Source organism: Xenopus laevis, chromosome 6L (genome assembly GCF_017654675.1).
Source record: "Xenopus laevis strain J_2021 chromosome 6L, Xenopus_laevis_v10.1, whole genome shotgun sequence".
NCBI lineage: Eukaryota > Metazoa > Chordata > Amphibia > Anura > Pipidae > Xenopus > Xenopus laevis.
This window is the reverse complement of record NC_054381.1, coordinates 140,149,410-140,171,651: the sequence shown is the minus strand read 5'-3', so window position 1 is coordinate 140,171,651 and position 22,242 is coordinate 140,149,410. Positions and strand designations below refer to the sequence as shown.

General features: G+C 40.0%; 1 protein-coding gene across 3 annotated transcripts in view; it reads left to right on the top strand.

Moving 5' to 3' along the window:
• The window catches only part of cpq.L (carboxypeptidase Q L homeolog), a 253,118-nt gene that overhangs the window by 20,992 nt on the left and 209,884 nt on the right, over positions 1-22,242 (top strand). For 2 of the 3 annotated variants that reach the window (XM_018266440.2, XM_041565425.1), the window contains one exon: positions 7,794-8,245. In XM_018266440.2, coding sequence (XP_018121929.1) covers positions 7,819-8,245 — 427 coding nt within the window. In that variant the 5' untranslated portion in view covers positions 7,794-7,818. 3 annotated transcript variants of the gene reach the window in all.

Sequence of the window (22,242 nt, the reverse complement as noted above, 5' to 3'; positions counted from 1 at the left end):
AGATTACTGAGGCCTCACCCTCCCATGTGAGTCAAATTAGCATACAAATACATATGGTCTCTTCTTGCAGATCAGGCTGACAAACACATTTGTTTTCAATGAGCTGTTGCTAAAATAATAAAACTTCTGCTATTAATTTTTCACATTCCGGGTGAAAGCACAGCATAAGGATTCCATTTACCCCATATAACCTGGCTATATTAATAGTGCCATACGTTGCTACTACAGATATAGGATAAATTATCCAGAAACCTGTTATCCAGAAAGCTCCGAATTACAGAATGGCCATCTCCCATAGAGTCAATTATAATGAAATAATACAAATTGATTCCTTTTTCTCTGTAATAAAAAAACAGTAACTTGTACTTGATCCCAACTAAGAAATAATTCATCCTTATTGGAGGCAAAACCAGCCTATTGGGGTTATTTAATGTTTAGATGATTCTCTAGTAGATTTTAGATGAGCGGTTTTACCTGAGCTCCACTGCATTCCAGTTTCATGTGTTCAGCCGCAGGGGAGCGCAGGAGTAGACGCACTGACGCATGTAAGCGCCGAGCGCAGGTTGGGACGCAGCATGTTGCATTTTTCCTGCGTTCGGCACTTATATGCGTCTGTGTGAGTACAGCCACATTGAAAAAAATTCAGTGCATCTACTCCTGCGCTCCCTTGCGGCTGAACGCATGAATCCGGAATGCAGGGGAGCGCAGGTAAAACCGCTCGTCTGTAAGAGCCCTTAAAGGGGTTGTTCACCTTTGAGATAACTTTTCGTATGATACAGAGAATGATATTCTGAGACAATTTGCAATTGATTTTCATTTTTTATTATTTCAGGTTTTTGAGTTATTTAGCTTTTTATCCAGCAGTTCTTCAATTTGCATTTTAAGATAGGGACCAAATTACCCTAGCAACCATGCATCAATCTGAATAAGACACTGGAATATAAATAGGAGAGGGCCTGAATAGTAGTAAAAATTAGCAATAACGCTGTTTAGCATAACAGAGCACTTGGTTTTTAAAAGGGGTCAGCGACACCCATTCGAAAGCTGCAAAGAGTCAGAAGAAAAATGCAAATAATTATAAGCCTATAAAAAATAAATAATGAAAACCAATTGCTTAGAAGTGGGCATTCTATAACATACTAAAAGTTACCTTAAAGGTGAACCACCCCTTTAAGGTATGAAGATCTAAAGCACGGAAAGATCCATTATCTGGAAAACCCCAGGTTCCGGAATCTGGATAACAGGTCTCTTATCTGTATTATGTAAAGTGGAGATGCCAAACTAAATGCATTGCTTATCGCCAGATTATCCTATATAAGTAAACATCATTTTTTTCAATGCGTGCTCATTGGGGAAATTAAAAATGACTGACAAGTTTTACAACTACACAGGGAATACAGCAAGTTACGCACTGATATGCTCATCAGTTATCATGTAAAAATATTTCTAGTTCCAATATATTCTCATTCATTAGGCAGGCTGTAATGAGAGCCTTCATCCCAATCTATTGCTCAGTAATGTGTTCTCCTCTACTGTGACTGATGCATTATAATACCAGACTGTATATTAACCTGCATGCGTCCTGCAGTGTTTAGGAAAGTTTGAAAAGAATGACATGATCTTCAAAAAAACAAATGGGATTTTTTTTTTGTTTACTGATCTCTTTTTCTTAGGGGATTTTAATACAGATCACATTTGTCATGGTAATAAAACAACCCTGAAATTAAGATGTAGTTGGATGAGTATGGATGTGATGTTACAGAGACAGATGTAATGTAGATCACTGATATTCCCTGAATGGTGAGAGTGGGTTGAGCTGAATAATGATTTAAAGTGAAGTAAAGTCTAAAATAGAATAAGGCTAGAAATGCTGTATGTTGTATACTAAATATAAACATAAACTTACTGCACCACAAGCCTCATCAAACAAATGATTTATGCTTTCAAAGTTGGCCACAGGGGGTCACCATCGTGTAACTTTGTTAAACATCTTTGCAAGACCAAGACTGTGCACATGCTCAATGTGGTCTGGGCTGCTTATGGATCATCATAAATTATCAAAACAATACAAGTCTAATAATATCTGCCAGAAGCCGATACAGCAAGACTGATTAATATCCAGAATAGGCAGACTGTACTGAGTCCTGTGTTGTCATGTAATCTAATGTGGATTTTATAGTTTTTGTATTATTTAATACAAACTTTCTCCAACTCTGCAGAACCAGTGGCTGCAGCAAAACAATCCTCCAAATAGAACCCCAGTTTATCTGTTTACATCTGGCTCCATGATCTTTGTCCCTGGAGTTGGAAATAGTAAAGGGCAAAAATAAAATCCAATACAAATCTCTACACAGTCGCTGACTGCTCTACAGGGAAACAAACAAAGCTGCTTGAGTTCTGCATGGCTGGGAAGTAAGGCGGGGGGCTCCCCCTGCTGTTCTTAGTTATGTTTGTTTCCCTGCAGAGCAGTTAGGGACCGTTTGAATTGGCCATTCTATGCCATACTAAAAATTAACTGAAAGGTGAACCACCTCTTTAAAGGGGAAGGAAACCTAGTTGGCGCAAAAACCCTCCCCCCCTCCCGTTTGTTGCCCATAAGGCTATGAAATATGCCGGCACTTTATAAATATGTGTAAAGGACAATAATAATACCAATTATGTAAATTGAAAACCTGCTCAGAATTGCAATTTTATTTTGTTATATGGCTGGGTGTGTGTCTTATTCAAGCAAACCATTCTTCTTACCAGGTTTCTGCTTTACTAATGATTACACATTGTATTTGGGCACAAATAAAACTGCTTTAATGTTGATTATAGAGCTTTTTTAAACAATGCTATCAGAATTGAATTTTCAGGTTGATTTAGTTTCTACTGTACTGGAATGTGTACAGAGTCAACTCCATTTTATATACGCTTACCTTCTTTGTCTTCTTCGTGATTTGCTTAATTTGATCATACTTAGCTCTTTGCGTGTTTGGATTTATTTTCTTTTTTTCAGCCTACACATTTCTGCTAACCTTATGCTAGTTTGCCATGCTTTTTTTTGTTGTGTTAATATCTCTTACTTTGCTCAGTTTGCCGCTGTTTAACTTTGATCTTGTCAGCATTAAAAGGGCAATATAAACGTTTGTGATTCCTGAATCCTGCTGTTCTTACCTTATGCACCTAGAAAGGTTTTAATGAGGCATTTAACTCAATCACTGTGCCTTGTTATGGTTACTTTTCACAGACACTTAAAGGGATACTGTCATAGGAAAAACAATTTTTTTCAAAATGAATCAGTTAATAGTGCTGCTCCAGCAGAATTCTGCACTGAAATCCATTTCTCAAAAGAGCAAACAGATTTTTTTATATTCAATTTTGAAATCTGACATGGGGCTAGACATATTGTCAATTTCCCAGCTGCCCCCAGTCATGTGACTTGTGCTCTGATAAACTTCAATCACTCTTTACTGCTGTACTGCAAGTTGGAGTGATATCACCCCCCTCCCTTTTTCCCCCCAGCAGTCAAACAAAAGAACAATGGGAAGGTAACCAGATAGCAGCTCCCTAACACAAGATAACATCTGCCTGGTAGATCTAAGAACAACACTCAATAGGAAAAACCCATGTCCCACTGAGACACATTCAGTTACATTGAAAAGGAAAAACATCAGCCTGCCAGAAAGCATTTCTCTCCTAAAGTGCAGGCACAGGTCACATGACCAGGGGCAACTGGGAAATTGACAAAATGTCTAGCCCCATGTCAGATTTCAAAACTGAAAATAAAAAAATCTGTTTGCTCTTTTGAGAAATGGATTTCAGGGCAGAATTCTGATGGAGCAGCACTATTAACTGATTTATTTTGAAAAAATTTTTTTTTCCCATGACAGTATCCCTTTAAGCTATTGAAGTCACAAGTAATTCTTGGTTTGGCCAGTCCAATAATTTCAAGATAGACGGATATAATTTGGGGGTTATTTATCAAAGGTCGAATGTTAGAGGTTTTATACCTCGAATGAGCTCACAACTCGAATGGTATCTTATTTAAAGGAGAATTCAACCCTAAAGTTAAAGAAACCCTACCCCCCTACCCTACACAGCCGTCCTGCCCCCCAGCCTACCTCTACCCTGGGCAAATGCCCCTAAGACTTTCCTTACCCCTCCATGCAGATTCTGTCCAGCGGAGTTCACGGGCGCCATCTTCAGCCTCTTCAGTAATCTTCGGAATGAGACCGGTGCTTCGGCTATTTTCGTCAGAGTCTGTCCAGTGGAGTTCACGGCAGCCATCTTCTTCTCTTCGGTAATCTTCAGAATGAGACAGGCAGTTTTGGCGCATGTGCAGTTGACGCGGAACAGGAAATTGCTCCGTTACTCTGGTCTCATTTCTAATATCAAAAGACATGCCAATGTCATTCCAGGTCTACATTCATTTACGATCTACCGTATATACTCGAGTATAAACAGAGTTTTTCAGCCCCCAAAATATGCTGAAAAACTCTACCTCGGCTTATACTCGGGTCAAGCGCAAAAACGGCCACCGACGTCTAATAATAGTCGCCGGCGTCCAAGAATAGTCTCTGGCGTCCAAGAATAGTCTCCAAGAATATTCGCCGGCGTCCAAGAATGGTCGCTGGCATCCAAAAAAGAGACGCAGGCACCTCCAATGGGAGCAGAAACCCTCAATTTTTTGATTGAAACTTACCAGAAGCTGCTGCATTTCTCACCTTCGGCTTATACTGGAGTCAATAAGCTTTTCCAGTTTTTGGAGGTAAAATTAGGTACCTCGGCTTATACTCGGGACGGCTTATACTCGAGTATATACCGTATTCAGAATTCCCATATTAATGTTACCATTACTTGTTCTGAAGGATTAAATGCCCTAATGTGCCTCCTTCACAGCATGTGATGGAGATGGCTGGGGTATGGTGAGAAAATATCCACATTTTGCTTCTCTGGATCCATCCACCTGGTAGAACATTCATTTGCTAACGAGGTCTAATCTCCTTTTTTACTAATTGGATCCAGAAAATGGACACCTGGAAGTTAGAGACATGAGAGACAAAGAAAAACTAGGGACAAACAAGGCAAGAAACATACTGAACCTCAACCATCAGCACTATGATTAGCACTGGCAGGCTGATAAGTCAATGACTTCATACCCTGACCAATGATATCATCTGCTGAACCGATAGTTCTACCATGTTGATATATTTTGTAAAGTCCATAGGCTACGGCCACACTGGGCTAATTCTGGCAGGCTGAGCTAAGAATCAGCCTCTACACTTGAATCAGTTCTCAGGTGCAGACATACGGAGTGAATTTTGGTGCCGAACACCAGGTTGTTGTGCAACTACACCTAGTGTGGCTGTCATCAAAATCAGCCGGTTTGCACCAGTCCTTCAGTTACTGATTTGTATTGATTGGTAAATCAATTTTCCTGGGGCCCCCAGGACCACTAGTTTTTTCTAGGGATGCACTGAATCCACTATCTTGGATTCAGCCGAACCCCGGAATCCTTCGCAAAAGATTTGTCCGAATACCGAACCGAATCCTAATTTGCATATGCAAATTAGGGTTGGGAAGGGAAAAACATTTTTTACTTCCTTGTTTTGTGACAAAAAGTCACACAATTTCCCTCCCCTTTGTTCGGCCGGGCAGAAAGATTTGGCCAAATCCTGCTGAAAAAGGCCGAATCCTGGCCGAATCCCAAACCGAATCCATGGATTCGTTGCATTCCTAGTTTTTTCTTCAGTCAGCACTCAGCTACAGTCAACTACACTCAGCCGGCTACACCATGATTTTATATGGTCATGGAATTTATCATATTTTTTACCCATAATAAAATAGGGATGCACAAAATCCAGGATTCAATTCGGGATTCAGCCTTTTTCAGCAGGATCCAGATTTGTCCAAATCCAAGAGCCTGGCCAAATCCAAATCCACAATCATGTGACTATTTATCACACAAACAAGTCAAAAACATTTTAGCCATGTGCTGCACGCGGTTATCTTTTGGATTTGGTTTTCGGCCAAATCTTTCATAGGATTAATCCTTACTTTTATAAGCCCATCTCAGGTCCTGGTTTTTGAATTTCATACCCTGAAATGTTTTATTAAAAATGTCCCCAGCAGGGTTAGGCGGTGAGTGACATCATAACTATACCTCATGTCAGGCAGTGCTATAGTGCCTGCATCTGAGATGCTACTGGGGGATAGCTAATATAATATACAAGTAGAAAACGGGTCTGTGCCTGTTGAATGTAAAAGTGGGGTGTTCTCAGTATTTATTTGAGGTGCAGTTACATTCATTTGGCACAAATGTTTTGGGGCTAGTTTCGCCAAGGTTGGACTGGGCCTGTGGGACACCAGGAAAAAACCCGGCCCAGACCCGAACCCCACCACGATCGCCCATGCTGCAGATCTCCCTTCCCTGATGCATTGAAGGTAGGTTTCATTTACGCGTTCTTGGCAAAAGGGGGGGAGGGCGGGTATCAGCGGCTCCTGTAGGGGGGCGTGACAGGGGCCCCTGAGATGGCAGCTCCTTTGGTCCCTGCACCCATTAGTCCGACCCTGAGTTTAGCCTTTAATCAAATGATACCTTTTGAGTCACATTTTAATGTAACTGCACCTCGAATACATTCTGGGAACACCCCACTTTTGCATTCAACAGTAAGGACACCTTTTTTTCTGCTTGTATACTGTATTCACTGGAGTAGGAAGAGGCCAGGGAGCGGTGTCCTGCTCGGAACCAATTTCTAAGACCTGGACCCGAACCTGCAGCCCGCGACCCGAACCGCAACCAGCATATTTACCCACTTTGATCCGCAACCCGTCCCGCAAACCGCCGACCACCATTAAAACAGGAAGTGATGGTGCTGCAAACTGGAAATGACGTCATCAAAAGTGGGCGGGGACAGAAACAAGTTTTGTTAAACTTTAAAAGGAGTAAAATATAGACAATATTACATAAGATAAGAAATTTAGATGAGACCCGCAACCTGACCCGCAGACCCGCGGGTATACCCCCCACCTGAAAATCCTCCCCTCATTCTGCAGGGTGCCCAAATTTTTTTGCGGATAACCTGCGGGTATCCGACCCGCTGCAAGACTCTACCAGGGAGGAACCCAAATATCCCACAATTTGTTCTATATAGATAGCTAATATAGTAACACTCTACATCCATTGTGTGCCCCAATGAAATACAATGTTCCCGACCTGTGCCCACTTGGGGTGCAGTCATTTCTAGTTCATCAATAACACAAGGGGTGTAGGTTGAATATGCAGCTAATGGGCCCTGTAAGTAAACTTTTCTAGGTTACAGGTTTTCACTGGCAATGTCCTCTGACCATTTGTTTCATTAGTATTCATGGTTTGTGCTTATAATTCCCTTTGCAATTTGTACAGTGCCGCAGAAAATGTTAACATATAATCTATAATAATAATAGACATTGATTTTTCTAAAAATGCTTTGTATTTATATGTGGAAATTGCTGTTAGGGACTATTAGTTGTGGTTTGACCTAATCTCTTGTAGACAGAATGTGTTATTTCCATTTTTATTTTCCCTCAAGTACAGCAGCATTACAACTCAAGTACAACAGTACCCAACTTTAGATTTTAAGGTAAAAATCGGAATATTTGGCAGATAAACTGCTAGTCAAAGGGACTACCTATTCATGAGCAACAATTGTTCCTCATTGTGTCCGAGGCTAGTTCTAGTATTGGAACTTATGATCCAATTAAACAGCAATTGCTAAAGTTGTGTCTCTAGTCATTGTTTCATAAGATTAATTTTATTGTCTTCCTCTTAGGAATCTCTGAAACGAAAACATAGACATGAAGACCTTAATTTTGACTCTGCTGTCGCTTTATGAGTTGCAACTGTGTTGCGGGGCCTACAATCAAAATATTCGGAGTCAAAGAAAATTTGAAATGATCAAGACTGAAATTTCCAGTTACAAAGATGTTGCCAAATCTATAATTGATCTGGCTGTTCATGGCAAAGCTCAGAACAGATCTTACGAAAGATTAGCGCTGTTTGTTGATACTGTAGGTAATAGAATGAGCGGGTCGGAAAACCTGAAAACTGCTATTGCGTATATGTACAAATCACTTCAGGAGGATGATCTAGATCGTGTTTACTTAGAGCCAGTGAAGGTGCCACACTGGGAACGTGGCGAAGAGTCTGCTATGTTGCTTGAACCAAGGAAAAAAAGCCTTGCCATTCTAGGACTAGGGGGCAGTATTGGCACTCCAGTGGAAGGTAAGGCATATATAAATAAATACATTTATCATAATATGATCACATTGCTGCTACTACATTCATAACTAGTGATGAGCGAATCTGTCCTGTTTCGCTTCGCCGAAAAATTTGCGAAACGTGGAAAATTTTGAGAAACACATTGAAGTCAATGGGCCGCACAAATATTTTTACGCACCGGCCAATTTTTCTTTCTCCAAATGCATTAAAGTCAATGGGGGTTTTTTCTTATGGCAATTTTTTTGTCCAAATGCATTAAATTCAATTGGTGTTTTTTCTTATGGCGATTTTTTTGTCCAAATGCATTAAAGTCAATGGGGGTTTTTTCTTATGGCGATTTTTTTGTCCAAATGCATTAAAGTCAATGGGTGTTTTTTTCTTATGGCTGACTTTTGTCCTAATGCATTTAAGTTTATCGGAGTTTTTTCTTATGGTGGACTTTTGTCATAATGCATTAAAGTCAATGGCCATTTTTTCTTATTGCGCTTTTTTTGGTCTAAATGCATTAAAGTCAATGGCTGTTTTTGTTATGGGTGTTTTTTCTCAGTGAATTTCTCTGTGGCAAATTTTTATCTCAGTTTGCGAAAAAATTCGCACATGATGAAATTCGGAATTATACCGCAAATCCATGGCTGGTGAATAAATTCGCTCATCTCTATTCATAGCACGCATTTGTTCAGTTAGACTTGAGAGCAATCACACATATTGTGGGCATTTTTTAAGAGCTCCATGTTGATGCACATCCTAGTCACAGTATATTAACTGTTGAACCTGAAGATTTAAGATAAGGTCACCTAGGTTCCTGTTCATGAATCGTAACGTTGACAACCACAGTACCCATTCAGACAAGACCACAGATATGTAAGTTGTGGAGCAGGTAGAGTCTTGATTGGAGGACGCCATAATAGTATCATTAGTTATGTCCTGGAAATCAACTAATTACTTGCTTTGTGTACTGAATACATAGTGCAAGGAAACTGGTGTCCCAGGTTCCCCCTGTGCTCCAGTTGCTCCTCCGCCATGCACTGAAGCTGAGTGCATCATGCGTTGTGATGCATTGCAACATGAGGCAGCACGGGTTGTGTCACACTGACGGAGCAAACATAATCCAGATGCTGCACACCTGTTAAAGGGACTATTTAAGGTTTCCAAGCATTCCATCCTTTGTTGGTTATGAGCTGGTTTCCTTCTTGAATCCTAGCTGTTATTTTTTGCTAATCTTTTCTGGTTATGACTCCTTCCTGTTCTGGCTGTTTGCCACCTTATCTGACCTTCTGCCTGGTTTTTTTACCACAATTTTGTTTTTCCTGCCCTGACCTTCAGCCTGTCTTACTTTCCTCTTGCTTGATCCCTGGAACTGTGCTAGACCTCCCCTGCCTCTCTCCACTCTCCCAGCTTTCTCTTTCATCTGGGCATAACTTAGTGACAATGTTGGCTACCTGGGGGTCATTATCTACTGATCCTCCTCATTTGTGACTATTTTGGTTACAGCTGTAAACTCACAGTGCAGATGGGGGAAACAAGCTTGTTGTAATAAAATCTCACCCTGGTAGTCTAGTGGGGGGATGGCAGGGACGCCCGCTGCGCCAAACTGCTGCTCCTCTGCAGGCGCCGGTTCCATTAGGGGTGCGCGCACCTCATCCTGATTTGTAGCGCATGCGCGCTGACGTGATGACGTCAGCGCGCAGTTGCGCGAAATTCAAAAAGTATTTCAAGGGACTTCAGTGTATATTTAGTGCCCGTGATAGGAGTTTGTTCCTGGTGCTTCTTAGCGTTTGCTATTCTGTTTCTTGAACCTGTTTTGATTCCTGTTGTGACCCCTGTCTGGCTTTTTACTATTCTGACTTCTGGATCCTGACCCCTGCCTGATTACCGACTACCTCTTCTGATTAACCCTCTGATTGACTTCCTGGTTTGACCCTTGCCTGCCTGACTACGTCTATTCTCTGCCTGCCCGGACCCGGCCTGATCTGACTACTCTTTTGCCTAACGCCTTGTACTACGACCTTCTGCCCAAAGACTTTGCTTTACAGTCGTGCCCCTCTGCCTATCCAGAACCTATTGCCTTGCACCTCTCATTTAAGACCTGGTGGCATCCAAGTAGCTGAGGGCTCCTCCCGAAGCCAAAGGCGGTCACACTACAGGTGAAGCATGAGCCGAGACCAGGGTGCTTGGCATTTGTTCTGGTGTTGGATGCCGACCGTTACACTTGTGCAGTAAAAGTAGTAAGAAGGTAACCAAATATATGGGTACATTCTGTGAGTAGACATAGAACAAAGTAACAAGGTGGTCAAGAAGGTCATTTAAGAACTCAACAAAGCTGAGTAGATGTAGGGGTATATAAATTAGATCTTGACGCAAGCCACCACTCTCTATTCACTTCTGTGAGATTTTTAAGGTGTTTTTCTCAAAGGGTGAACTCTCTCTTTCACCCATTGAAAAATATGTATCTAAAAACCCCATAGAAATGAAGATAGAGGTGGAGTTTCATTCTGGTGGTTTTGGGTGGGCTCTAGTTTCAGTCTTTCATAATTATGCCCCAAGTATGCTATGTTCTCAATATTTTGCTACGGCAGCGTACTTGAAGAGTTCAGGCTTTGTGCGTGGTCATCAATGCTTTGTTCTCCCTTTAGTGTAGACCCATAGAATAAGAACACACCTCTCTCCTTTTGACATCTTCTTACAATAAAAGGAAAGTATTACTAGGAAAGTAATATAAAAGAAATAACATATTGCCTCCAGATGTGCCCTGAGGCACCAGTATGACCCACAATATCCCAAAGCGATGGAGCCTGCTGTGCAAAAGATTCCCACCCCTGTTACCAGGAAGGAATAAAATGTTTTAAGGGCCAGAATGAGGGAATATGTACGTATTCACTGAGAGTAAAACCCACAATGTTATGCTTCATAATTGGAACAAAGTCTGAGCAAAGTACTGCGTTTACAGAGAGCTTTTTTCCTTTGTCTTTGGCTGTGTATTTTCCTAAATATAGCTGAACAGCCATGCACTGTACTTACCTACAAATGGTTACTTCAAAGGGCCATGACATTTGAAATAAATTTGCTTTAATATATAGTTTTAATGAGGCTCATTATATTGCCTTCTAACTGCTTAGGCCAGAGGTTAATTTAATGCTATTTCTGAATAGCCTTGCCTCATAGGTCATATTCATCTTTGTAGTTTTACATAGCTTCAGATAAAACATCTTCTGCAGATCCAATTAATGGGGAGTTGTGTGAACTGAGTTCATTCTTGTACAGAACAGAAATATAGCAAGAAGTAACCTGGCTCCTGCAGCTAAATCTTTTTAAAGAGGGGGGTTCACCTTTAAGTTAACTTTTAGTAGGTTATAGAATGGGTAATTCTAAGCAAGGTTTCAATTGCCCTTCATTTTTTGTTTTTTTTTGTTATTGAATTATTTGCGTTCTTCTTCTGACTTTCCAGCTTTCAAATGAAGGGGTCACTGACCCCATCTAAAAACAGTAAGGCTACAAATATATTGTTATTGCTACTTTTTCTCCTGTTCATATTCCAGTCTCTTATTCAAATCAATGCATGGTTGCTAGGGTAATATGGACCCTGGAAATCGGACTGCTGAAATGGCAAACTTTACAGCTGCTGAATAAAAAGCTAAATAACTCAAAAACCATAAATAATAAAAAATGAAAACCAATGGCAAATTGTCCCAGAATATCACTTTCTACATCATACTGAAGTTAATTTAAAGGTAAACAACCCCTTTAAGGACCGTCTACCCCCAATACCACTACGAGGGCTTTTTGTCTTGTGAGGAAACTTCGGGTAACTTCAGAAATAGAAACTGCATATGTTTTCCCACCAGGGATTTACTTTATTGCCGCTGGGAAAGCATTTCTGGGATATTGGGAGTACCTACAGGTAGGGATTGTGTCTGAGCCCGACCCAAGTATTAGAACTCCTTGGTGATATCTAATATCCTTATATTTTACAATACAGGGTACATTACTCCCTAAATACATATCTTATGCTGTGATTTATAAATATATATCATTGAAATCCATATTTGTATACATTTATACAAATCCTAAATTATACTGTAGAAAAATAAGGGTTACTAGAAGTAGAAAAGCCTAAACACAAGCACTAACATGAGGACAAAGAACTTGAGTAACATTTTAATCAGAATGGTTTGGAATATAAATTAAAATGACTTTTCCTAGCATCCAGAAAGTCAGTTACCATGGCCACTAGACAGATTTTTTAATTGCAATAGAGAGTAATAGGAAGGCAAACAGTTCAGAAATACAAAGAAAAGACCAATGGATGAGAATACTTAAGCCAGTTACCAATTTAAAGTTCAACTTTCCTTGTAGTCACAGAGGTAAAACTGACTGCAGCCACAATGGGGCAGGAGCACATTCCACCCTTGAGCCCAGGAAACAAAAATCTTTTAACATGAAGCTTTGTTTGTATTTTTATGAAAGAGTTTGGTTTATAGGATCCTTTTTTTGTGTTATTTACTATGCCCTTTGGATCTGGGCACTGTATCCTGTTAACTTTGGCCCTTTTTGACTGACCAACTATATATATATCTATATATATATATATATATATCTATATATATATATATATATATATATATATATAAAACAACCTTCCCGATCGATATCGTGGCCAGATATCGATCGGGAAGACCCGTCGGAAGCCCCCATACACGGGCAGATAAGCTGTCAAATCGGTCCAAACGACCGATATCGGCAGCTTTATCTGCCCGTGTATGGCCACCATTAGGAAACAAAAGCAAAGATCTGATTGGTCGAGCCTTGCTATGAGCAACATCACCTGTAATGTTTCACGCCACCTTTTCCAAAGTGTGATAAATAGGAATGTAGCATAGCAAATAGCTATAGAAATAGATGTGAGTGAGAGCCTCTCTGCTGCTGTGGAATATTCCATGGAACAGCACCACCAAGTATAAGTATAGCAAAGCTACATTCTGCTGCTATATTAATCTGTGGCATCTGCCATTTATTTATGTAAATGCAAATATACAGTGAAGCAATATTTTGTACGCACAGTATGGTGGTTATTAAGTTTTATTGTGCATGACTAGTGTCATCAACCTCCTCTAAAGACTTATGAGTCCATGAATATGGAATTTAAAGAAATTGAGTAGGAAGAAGGAGGTTAATATCTGTTTGTTTAACTTGAACTTTGGGGCTGTGTGGCATAAGGGACATATTCACTGCTAACGTATTCAGCCAAACCCTACTGAGAAGTTTGGCATTAGTTTAAATGCAAACTCAACTGCACCTTTTCTGTTTTATAAAGCAGTATTTCTTATATTTCAGTCGTCACTGATGATCACAAAAAAAAATGTTCTTGAAACCGATTACATTTGTAATATGTCCATATTTAATATGCTATATACAGTATAGCATACCTCCCAACCGTTCCATTTTTCTTCGAACAGTCCCGATTTTGACAGCTCAGCCCCAGGCCGGGATTTACAAATGGGGCGCCCCTAGGCCATCTCTGCTCATTGCCCCCCTCCCTGTAGGCTTCCCCCTGTACATCCACCTCCACATCCTTCTCCGTCCGAGTCCCCTTTCCCTTCTGCTTCCCCCTCTGCTTCTGCTTCCCCCTCTGCTTCCCCCTCCGCGTCTCTCTCCCCTCCCCGTCTCCCTCCCCGTAACCTTGTGCGTGCGCGTATATGGGCATATCTTGAATATGCGTAAGTCCACATGTGCAACGGACTTTAATGCGACTGGTCGGAATGCGGCCTCTGAATTTCTGCTGCCCTAGGCCTGAGCCTTTGTGGCCTTGCCACAAATCCGGGCTTGCTCAGCCCGCAGTCCCGGATTTATTACTGAAATGTCCCGACTTTCTCTTTGATCTCCTGCACTGAACAGCCAGAAAAATATATAAAGTTTCTAATTTAATTGGCTTTTAGCAGAGAGCCCAGAATAGATACTTAGATACTTTTGTAACAATTGAAGATAAGCAGATCTCTTGCGGAAACTGATTTGCAGCTTAAAGGAGAACTAAACCCCCCTTAATCAAAAATCCCCTTCCTTCCATTGGCCCCCCTCACTGCTTTCTCCCTCCTTAGTAACCTAGTGGAAAAAGTGTCATGTACCTTGGCATATTCATGCAGAGTAGCGCAGTGGAGCTCTCCGGCATCATCTTCTGTATCTTCTGGTTTCTCGCGGAAGTAAGGGCTGGCACGGAGCTTATTTGCGCATGTGCAGTTGGGACCATTCTGGTATTCGTTCCTACTGCGCATGCGCGGAAAGCTCCGAAAAGCTCAGAAAAGAAGAGTATTTAAAGATACAAAAGATAGTGCCAAAGAGCTCTGCTGCGATACTCTCCATAATTTTCTGGGCAATTCACCTTCATTAGCAAAACTGTAATAACACATAAAAACCACAAATGTGTTCAAACTTTTGTAACGTTCCAAATTTTGTAAAATGAACATGGTAATTAGGGTGTGTGGTCACAAAATGGCCGTGGTCAAAAAAATCTGCCGCAATCGATGCAGCAAATCTTTTTGTCCCTCTTTCCAAAATATTGGGAGGTTTGGTATAGTACAGGTATCCAGGACCTGTTATCCAGAATACTCAGGTGGGTTTTGGAGAAGGGATCTTTTTTGGATCTCCATACCCTTAAGTCTACTTAAAAATTATTTTTAATATTAAATAAGCCCAATAGGATTGTTGCCTCCAGTAAGGATGAATAGCTTCTTAGTTTGGATCAAGTACAAGGTACTCTTTTATTATTACAGAGAAAAAAAAGAATTATTTGATTAAAATGGAGTCTATGAGAGACAGCCTTCCTGTACTTCTGAGCTTTGTGGATAATGGGTTTCCGGATAACGGGGTGCATTCACAGGACAGAAGTTCGTCCGCAATTTCTAACTCCGCTGAACAAACCCCGGACTGGTGTATTTTTTTAAAGAATAGTAAAAGTGGGGTCCCAGGTTAGTTATTATAATCGCTAGGGAGTATCTAATTGGCACTCATCAAGTGATTTTTACTTCCAATGTTATTTAATAGCTTGTACAGGTATAGGATCCCTTATCTGGAAACCCGATATCCAGAAAGCTCCGTATTACGGAATGGCTGTCTCCCATGGATTCCATTTTATCCAAATAATCCAAATTTTTAAAAATGATTTCCTTTTTCTCTGTAATAATAAAACAGTACCTTGTACTTGATCCCAACTAAGATATAATTAATCTTTATTGGAAGCAAAACCAGCCTATTGGGTTTATTTAATTTAATTTCTAGTAGACTTAAGGCATGAAGACCCAAATTACGGAAAGATCCGTTATCCGGAAAACCCCAGGTCCCGAGCATTCTGGATAACAGGTCCCATACCTGTATCAGTTTCAAGCAATTGCTCCCTGATACTGAAGTCTTGCTCAGTATAAATTCCTGTAATGGGCATGTATAAAGGACTAACCAGCCATAAGCTTGCATGCCCACTTAATGGGGTTTTTCACCTTTGAGTTAACTTTTAGTAATATGTGGAGAGTAATAGTCTGAAACAATTTCTATTTGATTTTCATTTTTTTATTTGTGACTTTTGAGTTATTTAGCTTTTTATTCAGCAGCTCTCCAATTTGCAATTTTAGCAATCTGGTTGCTAGGATCCCAATTACCCTAGCAACTATGCATTGATTCGAATAAGAGATTGGCATATGAATAGGGGAGTGTCTGAATATAAAGATGAGTAATAAAAAGTAGCAATAACAATAAATCTGTAGCCTTACAGAGCATTCATTTTTCCCATGGGGGTCAGTGACTCCCATTTGAAAGCTGTAAAAAGTCAGAAGAAGAAGGCAAATAATTTAAAACTATAAAAAAAATAGTCCAATTGAAAAGTTGCTTAGAAATGGCCATTCCATAACATACTAAAAGAACTAAAAGGTGACTCACCTCTTTAATGAAAATTGCAATCCTTCCTTCTTTATTTTACCTTTACTGTATTATTATCTACGGAATTTGCTTTATATTTCCTGTGTTAGTATAAATTATAATTCCATACATTCTGGGTCCGATATAAGCAGCGTTTTTTTTTTTTAAAGAAGCTGGTAGAAAAATTCTAAATTATTAATACTGCCATTAGATATAGAAGGTAAAAGGTCACATTGTGTAAGAGACACCAAGGAACATGAAACAAGAGAAGGAACTAGTACATGTTGGAAAATAAGGAAACACATTTAATGGAAGAAATGCATTTGTTTCCTCTACAGATTTGTACATTGACTATAGGCTAATGTCATACACAGCAGTTTCTTTGGTGGAGGACAAATGAAAAAATGAGAATTTTTTTTAATGTAGACAGTAAATGGCACTTTTTCTATTAACACCTGCTAGACAGAATATTTTTTTTACTATAGGTAATTTTTGGTAGCTATAGTGATGCCCGCAGTCCCGGATTTGGCTGAATACAAGCTATTTTTATCCGAATTTGGCCGAATCCAAGAGCCTGGCGAACTGAATCTGGACCCTATTTAACATGGGAAAAAAAACAGCTTGGTGTGTGCACCAGGGATCTCTGCTGGCTGTTTTGGTGCAGAAGAAGGGTTTGGATCAGGGGCATTTGGGAGAGGGTACAGAGAAGGGCAACTAAGCTGGTAAAAGGTATGGAAAATCTTAGCTATGAGGAAAGACTGGCCAAATTGGGGAATCTGTTCACACTGGAGAAGAGGCGCTTAAGTTGTGATATGATGACTATGTATAAATCAGGGGATCATATAATAATCTCTCTAATACTTTATTTACCAGTAGGTCTTTCCAGCTGACACAAGGTCACCCATTCTGATTAGAAGAAAAGAGGTTCCGCCTAAATATTGGGAAGGGGTTTGTTACAGTGAGAGCTGTGAAGATGTGGAATTGTCTCCCTGAATCAGTGGTACAGGCTGATACATTAGATAGCTTTAAGAAGGGGTTGGATGGTGTTTAGCAAGTGAGGGAATACAGGGTTATGGGAGATAGCTCATAGTACTAGTTGATCCAGGGACTGGTCCCATGGCCATTTTGGAGTCAGGAAGGATTTTTTCCCCTCTGAGGCAAATTGGAGAGGCTGCAGATGTTTTTTTTTGCCTTCCTCTGGATCTGGCAGTTAGGCAGGTTAAAATAGAGTTAAAAGGTTGAACTTGATGGACGTGTGTCTTTTTTCAACCTAACTTAATATGTAACAAGAGCATATTGGGCCCCCACCAGAAAATTTTTCAGAGGGCTCGGAGCGCATAGGAGCTCGTGCTCATGCCTGCCTGTAACCCCCCTCCCCCACCGTGTGCTCACTGAGGAGCGAGCGCATCAATTTAAAGAAGACGAAAGCGGCAATGAGGGGTACTTGAACGCTGTAGAGGAAACAGATAATACGGTCCGGGCCCCCCACCACGACGCGGGTCTGCTGCCTCTATAGTGATGCCACTGGTTCGGATTTATCTCTGTATTCGGTTGTATCCATACTCCTGCATTCGCAGATTCTGTCGAACTGTGAAAACTGGGTTCCGTGCCGTGCTTTGAAATGCAGTGTTCAAAGCACAATTTCAGATGCAAATTGCTCTGTTTTTTCCCATAATGCATCATTCCCTCCCAATTCAATCAGCATTTCGGCATTGCTCCAAGTTGCATTGCAATGGCATCTGATATATTGCTTTTGCTGCAAAACAGGTGCAAGTTTTGTCTTGCATTTTCAGAGCGGCAGTTGCGTCACGTCACCACGCTTAAACTGACAGTTACATCCAATTCACTGGGACAGGCCTGGTGCAGCCATTGACGCAACCTCTGATGAAGTGCCTCGCTTTAGGGCACGAAACGCATTAGAATTGCACACCCACTGGTGTAACTTTCATTTGCGTCCGAATAAAGCCGAAAATGTATGTTATAAGTGCCAGACTCCTGAATAATCCTTGATCATCGCTCCTCAGCGATTTTGGTTGATCATTGACGCAACCAGGGTTCCCCAACGTCAGTAGGTGCAGTTGCCTTAATGAATCAGTTCATTAAGGCAACCCTGTCCTACACTAAATTGCAGGTTCATTTATAAATGACCCCTTATGACTTTAATTGTAAAAAGTTTTATGACATATACTGTGCTCTTATCATGGACTATAAGATTTGCAGACTAACGTCCACAAACACACGAGTCTCTAAATATTTTGGCAGGTTTGCAAAACTAGTACAGGTATTGGATCTATCAACCAGAAACCCGTTATACAGAAATCTCTGAATTACGGAATGGCCATCTCCCATAGACTTTATTTTATTTAAATAATCCAAATTATTACAAATGATTTCCCTTTTCTCTGTAATAATAAAACAGTAGCTTGTACTTGATCCCAACTAAGATATAATTAATCCTTATTGGAGGCAAAACCAGCCTATTGGGTTTATTTAATGTTTACATGATTTCCTAGTAGATTTAAGGTATGAAGATCCAAATAACAGAAAGATATGTTATCCAGAAAACCCCAGGTCAAAAAAAATTTTGGATAACAGGTTCCATACCTGTACTACATTTGTGCATGTTTTTTTATAACAACTTTAAAAACATTCTGCTTTGCGGTACTTTCCTTTACTGTCAATGAGAAGCAACCCATAGCTTTGAAAATTACAAACTAAAATACTGTGTGCCGAAAGTAAAACACAGTAACTGAGAAAACAAATGGCCTGTGATTTCATGAACGGCAACGCTCCCTTGCATTTAGAGTGCAAACTGTAATTTACATTTTTTTCAATACAAAATAAAATAAACAGATTCTATAGATTTGTCATTCGAGTAAATTAAATTAACATTTTCTTTATTATTTATGTGGCTGCAGTAAGTCATAGGGCCAAGTATGTCATCAAAATTTGGCAATGGTTTTTACCTCCTACAGTTCAGATGTTCAGGAAATAGAACTGATGGCTGTAAAACTTTAAAGCAGAACTAAACCCTAAAAATGAATATGTCTAAAAATGCCATATTTTATATACTGAACTTATTGCAGCTTGTCAATAGCAGCAATGATCCAGGACTTCAAACTTGTCACAGGGGGTCACCATCTTGGAAAGTGTCTGTGACACTCACATGCTCAGTGGGCTCTGAGCAGCTGTTGAGAAGCTGAGCTTAGGGCTCGTCACTAATTATCCAGCAGAAAATGAGGTTAGTCTGTAATATAAGCTGATGCTACAGGGCTGATTATTAAATTCTGATGCTAATTGCACTGTGTAATTCTGTGTTGCCATGTAATAATTATCTGTATTAATTACTAATCAGTCTTATATTGTGACATTTCTATTCTATGAGTACTGTAAATTGTGAGTGGGTCCCTAAGCTTAGTAAGTGACAGCAGCACAGAGCATGGGCAGTGAATCAGCAGAAAAGAATATGGGGAGCTACTGGGGCATCTTTGGAGGCACATGTTTTTTCTGATAAAGGACTGTGATTGCCTTGGGCTGGTACAGAAACCAAAAACATAATGTACAACATTACTAGCCTACTTCTTTAGAAAAGCTTTAGTTCTCCTTTAAGGCCATACTATGGGGTTATTTATTAAAATCCAAATGTTAATATATAAATTCAAGTTTTTTCACTTGAAAAAAAAACTTGAATTTTTTGAGATTTATTATATCCCAATGCTACAAAAAAAATCCGAAAATCCGCCATCTCAGGCCTGTCGAGATGCTGTATAAGACAATGGGAGAGGCACCTATATCAATTACAATACACTTTTTCTGGGTTTTTGGGCAAAAACTCTAAAAATTCCAGCAATTTGGAAAAAAAAGCCAGAAAAGTTCAAGCAATTCAGGAAAAAGCTTGAAAAATTCGAGCAATTTGGGTTTTGCTTGATTTTATTAAGTTTTTCCGCAATCCAATTAAATACATTTTTTTATTGATAAGTACTCTAAAATTGAGCATTGGGGTTCGGTTGTGGTTGTTTTGAGATAAATCTGGATTTTAGTAAATAACCCCCTAAATGTTTTCTCCACAGACGGAAAAACTAAAGGTGGCCATACATGGATAGATCCGCTCGTTTGGCGATGTCGCCAAACGAGCGGATCTCCCTCCGATATGCCCACCTTGAGGTGGGCAATATCGGGCAGATCCGATCGTGGGCCCTAAGGCCCAACGATCGGATCCTAGCATTCGGTAAACGGGCGGTCGGATCGCGGGACCGCATCAACGAACAGATGCGGCCGCGATCCGACGGGATTTTCTGTCCCATCCGATCGAGATCTGGCCGACTTTCGGCCAGATCTCGATCGGGGAAGCCCGTCGGGGGCCCCCATACACGGGCCAATAAGCTGCCGACACAGTCTGTCGGCAGCTTTTATCGGCCCGTGTATGGCCACCTTATGGCAGCGAAAAATTCCTATAAAGCCCATTTCTGCCTTGTGTCCTTATTTTACTGTGTACATGGGGTGGATTTGGTCCCAAAAGAGCCGAAATGCACATTTTCATTTCAAAATCCTCCAGTATCTGATTTTTCTCAGCGGGTGGAAGAAATGCATAGTGTGACTTTAGCCCGAGGGACTGGTTTTTCAGCACATTAGCTCATATTTGTGTTATCTTTGTGATATATTTCATGATGTAATAGATCCGTTTCCACTGTTAATCCCAGCAAATTGTTAATTTCCGCATTGTTGTCAGAAAAAGGCTTTGTTCATTTTCCCAGGAGATTCTTGATATATAACCTAATCATCATTGAAATCAGCAGATACCAGGGTGTGTTTTTATTTATACAGGTGTAGGACCTGTTATCCAGAATGCTCAGGACCTGGGGTTTTCCAGATAATGGGTCTTTCCATAATTTGGATCTTCATACCTTAAGTCTACTAGAAAATCATGTAAACATTAAATAAAGCCAATAGGCTGGTTTTGCTTCCAATAAGGATTAATTATATCTTAGTTGGGATCAAGTACAAGCTACTGTTCTATTATTAAAGAGAAAAGGGAAATCATTTTTAAAATGTTGATTATTTGGATAAAATGGAGTCTATGGGAGATGGCCTTTCCGTAATTCGGAGCTGTCTGGATAATGAATCCCATATCTGTACAGGTATGGGGCCTGTTATCCAGAATGCGTGGGACCTTGGGTTTTCCGGATAAGGGATCTTTCTGTAATTCATATCTTCATACTGAAAAATCATTGAAACATTAAATAAACTCAAAAGACTGGTTTTGCCTCCATTAAAGATTTATTATATCTTAGTTGGGATCAAGTACAAGGTACTGTTTTATTATTACAGAGAATAAGGAAATCGGTTTTAAAAACATGAATTATTTGTTTAAAGTGGACTCTATGGGCAGCCTTTAGACTGAAGATCTGAGCATTCAAGTGGTCCCTTCAGGTTCCTTTTTCTAATGAAAGATCTGGGAAAATTTGAAGGCTTTTGGGGGGGTATTTATCAAGGGTTGAATTTCGAGGGGTTAAAACTCTCAAAATTCGACCATCGAATTGAAATCCCTCAACTTCGAATATTGAAGTCAAGGGATTTTTAGCATATTCGATCAAATTGAACGATTCTAAAGATTTTTAGCGATCGATCGAAGGATTTCTATTCGACCAAAAAAAACTTAGAAAAGTGCTGTGGAACGTCCCCATAGGCTAACATTGCACTTCAGTAGCTCTAATTTGGCGAAGTATGAAGTCTAAGTTTTTTTTAAAGAGACAGTACTTCGATTATCGAATGGTAGAATAGTCGAACGATTTTTACTTCGAATCATTCGAATCGAAGTCGAATATAGCCTATTCGATGGTCGAAGTACCCAAAAATGTACTTCGACACCCGAACTTTTTGACATTCGAACCATTCACTCGAGCTTAGTAAATCTGCCCCTTGGTGTAAGGTCTAACAAAATTGAATTTTTAATGTCATATTGGTAAAGTCAGAAAAGTTTGCATAACTTTTATAAAGCATAATATTTTAAGATGAATTTACTCTTTACATTGCATGTGATGAAAAAACATTTGGGGAGAATATCTTTAAAGTTGTTATAAAAAACACGCACAAATTTAATA